General features: G+C 40.0%; 1 protein-coding gene across 1 annotated transcript in view; it reads right to left on the bottom strand.

Moving 5' to 3' along the window:
- Positions 1-12,577, bottom strand: part of LOC134528623 (bestrophin-4-like) — a 273,946-nt gene that overhangs the window by 103,089 nt on the left and 158,280 nt on the right. The window contains exon 2 of the mRNA XM_063362374.1: positions 8,261-8,371. Within this exon, the coding sequence (XP_063218444.1) occupies positions 8,261-8,371 (111 nt within the window). The remainder of the gene's footprint in view (positions 1-8,260; positions 8,372-12,577) is intronic.

Below are 12,577 nucleotides of genomic sequence, written 5' to 3'. Positions count from 1 at the left end.
GCAACCTGGTGGCAGTTCGGTAAGCTTCCGATGCTCCATTGTTTTAGAATTACTTACCCGTTTCGTCCGTTGTTCTCGGCATTCGCCAAGATGGCTCCAGTCAGTGATGGTGGTTGATTAATGTACCTTTTTGCACCATATATATTTTTTTTTGGTAGACATCTCACGTAGAAGTGGTGTTTTTATTTGGTTCTACAAGATTACGTAAAGTCAGTGTAAATTTCTTCAGCCTCCGATTTCGGTAAGTCACGAGAAAGCATGAGAGAGAGTGAGAGTATTTTTTGTTGTTGCCTTTTTTTTTATTTAATTTTTGTTTCTCTGCAACCTTATGTTGCAGGAGGTTAACGTTTTGGATCCTCTTCAAGTTCTTTACTTTTGGGTTATTCTTTAACCTACCTTCAAACATTTTGTATTGAATCTACGTCCTGTCGGCCCGGGAAGCATGGTTCTGCGCCATCTGCTGCTGTACATGTTCTCGTCTTGAACATGTCACGGATATTTATCATCTTCAGCTAAGTCCGTTCTTTTTTTAATGAATTATTATTATTGTTTGTCGTCTAAACGTTTCGTCACCTAACGCTTACAAAAGAAAAAGACTTTCGTCGCCTAATGTTGGGCAAAAGATTTTAATTACCTAATGTTTCCAAAAAAGGACTTTAATTACTTAAATGAAGTATTTTTGTAATATGTTTTGTTTTGTTCCTGAAGAAGTTTTTAATCTACATGTAAAGTTATAGACTCAATTAGTAAAATCCTAATTATGGATATAACATGATATTTAAATTTATTAGAAAAACTAAATAACTAATATAAAGTAATTTTTAACATTATTAGCCAGTAATTTGGGTGCACCCTAGGTTTACTATTGATAACAAATATTCCATTTTAATGATAATTTTATGACTTTTATTTACCTCTTCAGATGAGTCATTGTTTTTTTGTTTAGCTTTAAATGTATTTTCTAACTAAATATATCACCAGTTATAGATGAAGATACGTATGTAGTTATCATTTATTAAGCTAAGTTCCTCTGGACTTACGTAATTATTATTGATAAGGTGTATTCTGTTGTGAAACTGGTTTACCCTGACACGTTTCCAGTCAAACATTTTACTTTCATAAACAAATAATTTTATAATATCAATATTTATTTAATTATAATTTGGTAGCAGTAACAAGTCAAAATCAAATAAATAATAATAACAAACAACCAGTTGTCACAACTGCCAGGGGTGGAAATATCAAGTAAAGACAAAATATAATTACTTTTTTATATATTGATATACTATCGAATCAATTATAATTGACTGAAAAACGCCTTAACTTTATCTAAAACCTTTGGCTGAAACATTTTTTGTTGAAACGAATTATTACCGTAAAAACAGGGATTGAAATAAAAAAAACTTTCTTGGTATCAAGTTTATCGGAATTTATTAATAACTATCTTGATATTACCTTAAACCTCTGTCCAAAAAAAATATACGACCCCGTATTAGCGCAAAGGATGAAAAATAGTGTTTGAAAATAAAAAAATAATTGCATAACTACTTTAGTAGGCATAACCTGAAATTCGTTAAGACATTCAATGCTGGATGCATTTAAGTTAAAAACATTCAAAATATTTTCGCTACATGGAATATGAGAAAATGTCAAATCGATCTTTTTTGAATATTTGCGAACATTTAGGAAGTTCTGTACGCTACATTAATTTATTAAAATGTTCCAAGAATTTATAGAAATTTTAAAAATATTTCCAGAAGTATTGGGTACTTCGAAATCTGCCTACGCATGTAGGCTGTGCCGAAAGGGATTTTTTTTTTTTTTTTTGCGGTGTGGAGTCTGATACTACGGAATGTAATAGAAGCGAAGGTCGGGTAAACGCGACTTTACTGCCGGATCTAAGACGTCCGTTAAACCCTAAACAACCCCTTTGGACAGGCCGTCTGACGCATGCACGCAAGGGCGTAGTCTCGGAGGGACCGGGACCCTCCTTTAAAGAAACTCACTAACCAGCTTAAAATAACGAATACATTGCTTCATTTATGGCCATTGAATATGACTAGGGACCGGAAAAATTCGTGGGTTCAATGACCTGTAGGATGAACTCCATAGTTCTACCTACACTCGGTCAAATGCCACCCACTCATTGGATGCTGTCTTGTGAAACGTCCCAACGTAGCAGCAGCCTGTGATTCGATACAGCTTTGGTTGGGTGTTTCTCATTGGCTCTAAGTCATCCAGGTAAGCTGTGAGCCAATAGCAGAGGCAGCACTGAGGTATAACCATTTGTATTTTAGCCTATCGCGAAATGAATTCGCGAATTTTTCCGGTCTCTAAATTTAACAAATTATAGAGTAAGAACCCTGCTCTTTGAACACGTATTAGGACACAATCATACATCTACCGTTCATGAGTGTCACGTTTTATTTAAAAATTCCACGTTTTGAAGAAAAGAAAAACTCTTTAATAGCCAAAAAGGAGTATTAGAGCATCATCTTTTGAAAGTTTTTCGGGGGGGGGGGGGGGGGGGAAAGGAGGGGTCGACACCCGACCATCCGCTTTTCTGTGAATTATCAGGGGGTGGAGGAAGAGGGGCTTTCCAAACCACTCTCCTCAGACCCTTACAAACAGGCATTACTGTTGTGAGCTGCCAAACATGTATAATAATTAATATTTTTTTTAATGCTAGTAACACGGGAAACAAGAGGCCTATGATTCAGAGAAGCTATGGCTCCATGATAAGTAAACAGTATGTTAGTACAGGCGGACAACAGAGTGATTTCAGTGCAAATAAGATGATTCGGTAGTTTACTTGGACGGGGCAAATTGAGGACCGCAGCAACGCAGTAGAAAAACAATACGTTCTGGAAGCTTTTGTGTAACCACGGAAGGTTCTGTGTCAGACTCTGTAAACGACGTAGCAGAAACAGATATATAGTGACTCACAAGCTGCAGAGCGGCTTCTTTGGTTCAGGGACGTCAGTTAGTATGTAGAGTGCACAAGAGACACAGGGGACCACCCTGTACCAGTGATCTGTACTACGAGTTGTAAGACTGACTACGACAAGAGTTGTAATCGTGCTGTAGAGTAACTTGTATTCGAATGTAGCCAGTTGTATGCCTCATTCGTATTAAGTGAAATAGCAAGAATATTTTTGTGAGCAGTAGTTAGGTAATTGCCTTTCACTCTCCGACCTACCCACTTAGCAGAAGAGGTATCCAATCCGCTCGGGGATACAACAGTACATCAAAAATTTATTCTTGGTATAGCTTCATTTCTACCACCCTCCCCCTTCACCCACAAATCCTGGCTACGCGCATGCAAGCACGTTTAATTACACTTCATACATACACATGCATGACCGAACACATGAATACATCCATTCATGAGTAGGACTGGAAACAGTCGCGTGTTCAATGTCTTCTAGATTAGTTTTAACTGTTCTCCACTTGGCTCGGGGAAATTGTCACTGGTTCGTTGGCAACTTGCTTGTACTTGAGAGATGTGTTCACTCACTGCTCTGTACGTGATTCAATACTGATTTGGTCGAGAGTTTCTACCTGGTCCACCATTAACAATGAGCCAATCACACAAGCATCCAAAAGGTAAATTTATTTTTAATTTGAACCTAATCTATCGAGAAAAGAAAAATCTGAACATTCCCGATGTATCTGCGTCAAGTTACACATCCATAGCAAGATCAAACCTATACTGAACAATATCCACAAAGATGAATACTGATCAAAAGATAACAGGTTCTACGTCTTTTTCAAAAACTAATGAATACACACCGGGAAATGTTAGCTTGACGGAATATAGACTTTACCTCACTTCCAGGGAGGACGTAAACAATAATTTACAGCAATCTGTTCGCAAGCGAGCGACCTTCGGGAAATGAGTTCACCGATACAGAACCCCGCCGATACGACCTTTCGAGAAGCCAGCAAAACTTTCTCACGACCTTCGCCACACTTCGGCCACTGGCGCGACCTCAGCAATTATCTCCCCGACAGCTTGTAGCTGTAGCGTCGATGGATATGGGTCGCGAGGACCTTCCGTGTTTCCATTCGGAGTCAACACAGTTTTCTAAATAATGCGTAGGATCGCTGTGCTGGAAAGCTGTTTTGTAGCTGCCACAAAAGAGTCTAAAAATCACCAATTTTCTTTATAATCATAAATAAAAAATTTGCAAAGAGCATTTTTGCAAAAAACATTTCGTATTTTTGCACACACACATACACATCTTAAAAGTTTAGTTTTAATGTAAGCTTAACGCATAACTCCATTAAAAAAAAAAAGCTCTTTCCGTGTTCAGTTTCGAAAATGCGAGCCGTGCACTAGCCCAAAGTGGACAGCAGATCTGCGGAATAATATACGTTTAATTAGTATCATTTTCCTGCTCTCTCTTATACTCTGTAATACAAAGTTTCCACCCAACTTCCTAAATTCAATTACTTGAGTTCTTACTTATCAGTATCGATTGGACATTTCCTTTGGTTAGACGGGCGATGACTTGCTAACACGTCAAGTGCGTGTCGCGAACTGACGACTACTGGTATCCGAGTCCGACCGCTGGTATCCGAGTCCGACCGCTTGTATCCGAGTCCGACCGCTGGTATCCGAGTCCGACCGCTGGTATCCGAGTCCGACCGCTTGTGTCCGAGTCCGACCGCTGGTATCCGAGTCCGACCGCTGGTATCCGAGTCCGACCGCTGGTATCCGAGTCCGACCGCTGGTATCCGAGTCCGACCGCTGGTATCCGAGTCCGACCGCTGGTATCCGAGTCCGACCGCTGGTATCCGAGTCCGACCGCTGATATCCGAGTCCGACCGCTGATATCCGAGTCCGACCGCTGGTATCCGAGTCCGACCGCTGATATCCGAGTCCGACCGCTGGTATCCGAGTCCGACCGCTGATATCCGAGTCCGACCGCTGGTATCCGAGTCCGACCGCTGGTATCCGAGTCCGACCGCTGATATCCGAGTCCGACCGCTGGTATCCGAGTCCGACCGCTGGTATCCGAGTCCGACCGCTGGTATCAGAGTCCGACCGCTGGTATCCGAGTCCGACCGCTGGTATCCGAGTCCGACCGCTGGTATCCGAGTCCGACCGCTGATATCCGAGTCCGACCGCTGGTATCCGAGTCCGACCGCTGATATCCGAGTCCGACCGCTGGTATCCGAGTCCGACCGCTGGTATTCGAGTCCGACCGCTGGTATTCGAGTCCGACCGCTGGTATCAGAGTCCGACCGCTGGTATCCGAGTCCGACCGCTGGTATCCGAGTCCGACCGCTGGTATCCGAGTCCGACCGCTGATATCCGAGTCCGACCGCTGGTATCCGAGTCCGACCGCTGGTATCCGAGTCCGACCGCTGGTACTCACAAGCAAAGAGTTGGCCACCGACAGGTCGGCAGCCCGCTTTGGCCTGTGTTACCGCGCGAAGCAGAGACGTACAGCTCTGCCGTGGGAAGCCTACGATTCACTCGTCCTTCTGGACATACCGGAATACTCACGTTGGCAAGCCTTCTTTCAACAGACGAGAGAGCCAAACCCGAAGTCCCCCGAAGTTCAGCTAGCTTTTTTTTTCCGTGCCACAACAGGTGTATTTATTTGGGGGAAACTGTTTACATGATTTCACAGTATCTTTAATGTAGCTATCCTAACCAAATCAACCGTCCACAATGTTTTAAACTAATTGACCATTAGTTATCATGAGTTGTATATTTATTTACAATGAACAAAAAAAACCGAAGATGCACGATCGGACGTTTGGCTTTCTCGTCTGTTGAAAGAAGGCTTGCAAACGTGTGTGTTCGGGTATGTCCAGAAGGACGAGTGAATCGTAGGCTTCCCCTCTGCCGTCGTCTGGTGAACTCGGTCATGTTGTGTGGCACACATGTCAGACCCCGGCGATAGCGAGGCGACCGATAACTACCAGTTATTTTATCGCAAAAACATAACTTGACAGTCCTTTGCATGCACTACACATGAAATACATTTCTGTGCTTTTACGAAGGATTCCTTCGGAAACCAGTTACCCAAGAAACAGTTTGTAACACTACACTCTGTACTGCACATGGCTATGGTTATTTTTGCATATATGAAATACGTTTATCGAGATAATAATGAGTATTCCTTACAAATCTTGGCGCATCATTTTATATTTTAATTGGTGTTTCAATCAAGCATTTTTTTTAAAATCATGGAATAGATAATCGATAGAGACCGGAAAAATTCGCCAATTCATTTCACGATAGGCTAAAATACAAATAGTTATACCTCAGTGCAAACTTTGATATTGGCTCACAACTCACCTGGATGACTCTGAGCCAATGAGAAACACCCAACCAAAGCTTATCGAATCACACGCTACTACGTTGGGACGTCTCACAAGACAGCAGCCAATGAGTGGGTGACATTTGTCCAAGTGTACGTAGAACTATGGATTTCATCCTATAGGTCATTGAACCCGCGAATTTTTCCGCTCTCTAGACATACGTGCAGGGAGGCTGTGTTGGTGCTCAAGAAGACCACGCGAAATCCATAGACCCGTGCTGGCGTAAGTCAAGGTCTGTTGTTAGTTGCATCTTCTCGACTCGTTTTGTTGGACGGAGCTCGTAAAATAAACCGCGGCTCAGTCGTAAAACAAAGAAAACTGTTTAAAACGTCAAAGGTTTATCTTTACCATTTTTTTTTCTCCTTCAAACCATTAAGCCAGCGTTTCCCTACTATTTTTGAACCACGGCACTTGAACTTAAACTGCTGAAATCGTCGACACACTACACACTATGTTTTACAGGTGATACAACACTCAAAAAAGCCAGCTTTTGTGTGTGAGTTCTACTAGTTGACTTTAAGTCTACGCAAGATATTTTTTACACTATAAACTATTCTATACAATTACAGAATAGCATAATTCAATTAATTTAAATGTAATGACCTGTAAGGCAAGATAGCTAAGTACATACATTGGTTTAAAAATATATAATATTTATAATTACAATGAAAAAAAAATAATATATACAAGCTACCAAATAAAAGAAAGAAACCTCAATATCAATTCAATTGTATAGCCAAGATATTGATTTTTAAAATTAAAAAAACAAAACAATATTAGTTTTTTTTTTCAAGAATAAGAACTACAATTTTTGGAAGAAAATATTTTACTATTCATATTTAAAGTTATACTTCTTTAGGTGCGTTATGAAAAAATGATGTGAAATAATTTTTACGATACGCACACATCATGCAAAAAAATTGACAAGTTGAAAAAAGTCTTTATACAAATAAAAATTATATATGTGGTTTAAAATCATACTTTAGTGACTGATTTTGAAAACTGATCTATATAATTAAAAACATTTATTATAATGAATAATAGTGTTAAAAATTGAGTTAATAAACATTTTAAAGAGTATTTTCAAGTGTATTTATATAAAATAAGTTATGTTCCTGTCCCGTAATTATAGTTAATTTGCAATATAAATTATTATAGTATTATTTAGTGAATAAATAATATAAAATTATAATAAATATTCAGCACATTTATTGACTTCAATTTTATTGAGTTAAAATTTATCTGCATTATTTTACTAAATTAAATAATTAATTTTATGCACGTGTTTATATTAATACTGAGTACTGTGTATTTATTTAAACTTTATAATTTTATTGGTTTTAGACTTTACCAACCGTATTTTTAATATCACTCCAGTCCTTTTATTATTTTATTTCCATTAATTATGTCATTATGTGCATGGAAAATTAAAGTTAAGTTTTTTTATTACGCCATGTAAGTATAAGTTCTAACGCGTGTACGTAAGTATACGCACACTTATTTTGTAAATTAAAGGAATATGTCAATTTCTCTGTCAGTTTCTGATTTCTAGAACCTTTAAAATAAAAATATAACAATATTATGTTACTGTACTTTTTAATAATGTCTATGCTACAAATACATACAAAATACGAAAAGTTTTAATACATGATAATGATATATTTTATTTACCAAAATCTTGTGATCACTGGTATGCTGGGACAAAGTTGTTGGCAAACCTGCTGAAGGCTAGTGGGAAAACAGGAAGCTGCTTAAAATCAAACTATGCCTTAATTTGCAGCTGAAAACGTCACACATATGCCTTATCCTGTTATCCTGGTACACTCAAGCACTTTTGGCTGACGCTCTAACAACAAGGGACAAGGAAGCAGGCTTACAAATAAAAAAATAAAATTATGGATTTGAATTAGTTGATTCTTACCTCTGTTGTGGTTCGTTGAGAGCGTATCTGTAAATTAAGCTAATCACGAAGTATAGAATTATGTAAGCTAAGAAGTCCCGCCATATAAGTTTGTATACGCTTCCTCGCCACCTGCAACAAAGAAACACAGCGAGGCATTAGAACACGGCTTAGTGTTGTTCACTCACTTGGCGTCAGTACAATTTCACTATAATTCTAAACATGATAAAGTTTTAATTAAAATTTATGAACGAAAATAATGTTTTGCATTACAGTTAGTGTTAAGGTTACACTTTGAAAACTTGTACTCTAGTGACGTAGAAGAGTCAGAGCCAGCGGACTTTTCACACGCCTGGAGAAAAACAGAACATCCAAATAAACATCAAAACAAAGAGAAAACTTCAGTTTTAAAAGGAACTGTACAGTCCAAACTGAAAGCCGCACCAAGCTCACGACTTTTATTCGTCCGGTCGTTGATTCTATTGCGAATTCCTGCGATAGATTTGCAATGTTTACACTTCAGTGGCATCCTAGTGGCTTGATAATAAGTAGTTGGTATTTCACCCGCTATCTGCTACCAAAAGCCAATGGAAACTATCTAACAGCAGATAACTGAATTACGTACTACGGGGGCGAAAGAATAAAACAATAGACAAAGCTAAAATGGAACAAAAAAACACAGGACGATGTCATCTCTCCAGCCACGAAATGAACTGACATAATTCCGAGGTCCCTGCCTAAAGAAACGGAGATTCAGCGGAATTATTTGCGCCGTATAAACCTCGCCATCTTGTGAAAAACTCAAACAAGTGTTGCGTCTTCGTTGGCGCACTTTTGAGCGCGGTCACCGCAGTATCGGATAGTCACGTGACTCGCCTCCCGAAAGTCGGTACCTTGCGGGGTCTCCAGTTATCCTCGCCATTATGTATGACGTGGCAACGTCTAATAAATCGATGAACGCCGGCTGCACACACGAAAAATTGTCCCGTGACGCTGTGTCCCGTTACGCTCATTGTACGCTTGCGCCGCATCTATCTCTCTTCCACTCGATTGGAACAACCATCGATTTGACTTTTTCGAGGCACATTAAATTTGAAACACTCCCATTCGTTTCCTACTTTTCCTATCATCGTCCTATCCTTAACAGAATAACACAGACTGGAAGAAGTTAAATAGCAAACATGTATAAAAGTTATAGTTAAAATAATCTCTTCGTTAAAGTAATAAACATATTTGAATTAATGAGTGCAAATAAAAGTAAATATTTCATATAAACTGTGTATTTAATTTCACCCGTTCTTTGTATCCATACAAAATAGTGATAATTCAATAAAAATGATTCAATTTTATTCATAAAAGTATGCAATCATTTCATCAATGCTTTGTTACGACTTTGTCACGTTAAACTATCGTCCGTAAACCGACTTTACAGACAACCAATTTTTTTATTTAACTTTTTATTTAATTTTTTTCCTTTTTTTTACACTTTGACGATAATTCGCTTAGTTACACAGAAAACTTAGCAGTCACAAAATCAAGCTTGTTTGTGAGTGCATCTAGTCACTTTAATCTACGTGCGGAATTTTGAATAATGTAAACATTTTTTTAAAAATTGTAACAATTGACTAATAAATATATACTTAAGAAATCTTACATTAGTTATTTTAAAATTGAAAGTTTAAAAGAGTAATTTATTTAAATACAAGATAAAGTTTATCATTGTTTCAGGAAAATCGATACATAAAAAGTTGAAAATTAATAGGCCTATACAAAACAAAAACTATAAGTACATAAGACAATGTCTTTTCCTATTGGCTCACCACTTATCTGGAGGACTCCGGGGGAATGTGAAACATTCGACCCAAGCAGTATCGAATCACGGGACGTCTCAAAAGTCAGCAGCCAATTTTGAATTATTTTTCGCTTTTATCGGAGCTGTTACGTAATATAGTTTAAAATTTCGGGCTGCAAATGAAATGATTCGATATTCGAAAGTAGCTGCTCCGGCAGCGAATTCTAGCGGCGGGTGCGGAAACTACGAGAGACCCGCGTCACGAAATGTAGTTGAAAACACAAATTGCGTGCATATTTATCACGCTTGGAATTATTTTTTTTAAGAATTCTACGTTAAATTTCGTGTCCGAGTTTCGCGTTGTTACGAGTAGGGCAAACGGGTTCATAAGGACAACCCAACTAATTTTTTCTACAGTTTTATTTGCTACTTATATTTACATTACTAATTAGGTCACCACACTTGATGTCTGTTCACAACTCACTAAGTATCTGTCCAGTCCACAGTTCGCACTCCTCACTGGAGCTAGGCTCGACTGTGGTTCACCCCTCGGCAAGCCTAACATGACCATCAAGTTCTGTCCCTGCCCGATTACATCCGAACAATTCACCTTCGGCCAACCTCGGGTTTATTTATATATATTTATATTTCTCTGTTTATTTTGATGTAGCTATACTAACCTAACTAACCGTCCATAGTGTTTTAAAGTGTTTTAATGTAGCTAACCTAACCGACCACTTTTAATATTTGAATTCATTTTTCCTGCGCAAAAATAAAACAAATCCCGAAGTTGGCCGAATGTGAATTGTTTGGGTGTAATCGGGAATGGCATAACTTGACGTGCATCTTAGGTCTCCCTTCACCCCTCACCTCGCGCCTGTCCACACACAAACACACATACACAGTCTCGGTCACACTCGCACGGCCCCGTCGCTTTGCTCGCAAAGGGGGAGGAGGGAGGTGTGTGTCTATCATTCTCCTCGCCGAATTTGCACTCAACTTTCGGAACCCTCTCGGAACTGTCCACGGAGGCCAGCGTCGCCACTTTTATACCCTTTGGCAGTCATTCTGTACCGGAGCTATTGTGCTGTGTCGCGTTATTCTGGGCCGAAAACCAACGTTCGAAGCGTCCAGAACAACGACGCTTATTCACGCCACTCCAAGAAGTGAGTACCCGGGCCGCGAGGGAATGGATAACATCGCCGATAAACAACTGCGCTGGGGTAAATGGAAGGGAGAGGGGCATGCATTCCCCGAAGGTATGCGCGCGTGACACCATTGCTTCCCGCGTTCGTAATAGGATTACAAGTAGGGACCGGAAAACTTCGCGGGTTCAGTGATCTGCAGGATGAACTCCATAGTTCTACGTACACTCGGTCAAATGCCACCCACTCATTGGCTGCTGTCTTGTGAGACGTCCCAACATAGTAGCCTGTGATTCGATACAGCTTTGGTGGGGTGTTTCTCATTGGCCCAGTCATCCAGGTGAGTTGTGAGCCAATAGCAGAGGCAGCACTGAGGTATAACTATTTGTATTTTAGCCTATCGCGAAATGAATTCGCGAATTTTTCCGGTCTCTAATTACAAGTGTTTATTGCAACATGAGAGCACTCGGAACTGCTCATCGCCGAGGTAAGAAGACCACTGTGCAGCTGAGATGGATCCGCGGACGAGTGAGAGACGGAGAAACAGCGCGCCACCCGGGGCGGGCCTTGGCGCCGATACAGCCACCGAGAAAGTTGATAGGTGTCGCGCGTGTCTCGCACGTGAAGCTATTAGGGAGGAGAGTTTCACAATCATCGCGCTTTCGAAATGTTCCGGGAAACGGCGCGCGTCGCTAACCGAATCCGCGGAGAGCAACTGCGGAAAAACGGCGATGTCTCATGTATTAGTAGGGACCGGAAAAATTGACGAGTTCAATGACCTGTAGGATGAACTCCATAGTTCTACGTACACTCGGTCAAATGTCACCCACTCATTGGCTGCTGTCTTGTGAGACGTCCCAACGTAGCAGCCTGTGATTCGATAAAGCCTTAGGTTGGGTGTTTCTCATTGGCCCAGAGACATCGAGGTGAGTTGTGAGCCAATAGCAGAGGCAGCACTGAGGTACAACTATTTGTATTTTAGCCTATCGCGAAATGATTTCGCGAATTTTTCCGGTCTCTATGTATTAGTTATTCCCTCTCTGAAATCGTTGCACTTTTCGTTACGCCGTGATGAGTCATCGCCAGAGACCTGTAAAATTCGCGGATTCATTTCGCAATAGGCTAGAGTCCAAATACTTTTAACATAATTTTGCTTCAGTGATTGGGCCATAGTTTATCTGAAGGATTCTGGGCCAATGAAAAATCTTTAACAGAAGAATTAGCGAATAATTATCATTCCAGTCAACAGGTGTTACGAGTCGGTAACCAATCAGCAGATGTAATTTGCACGAGTGCATAGAGGATCATGGAGTCTTTCCTTTAGGGATTTGAAGTCGCGAATTTTACAGGTCTCTAGTCATCGCTAGGACCATGTCCTTTTCGCTAGAATATTTCCTTTCC

This window comes from Bacillus rossius, chromosome 1 (assembly GCF_032445375.1).
Source record: "Bacillus rossius redtenbacheri isolate Brsri chromosome 1, Brsri_v3, whole genome shotgun sequence".
In the NCBI taxonomy this organism is placed as follows: Eukaryota; Metazoa; Arthropoda; class Insecta; order Phasmatodea; family Bacillidae; genus Bacillus; species Bacillus rossius.
Note: the sequence above shows the minus strand (reverse complement) of the source record. Positions and strands in the feature narration are given on the sequence as shown.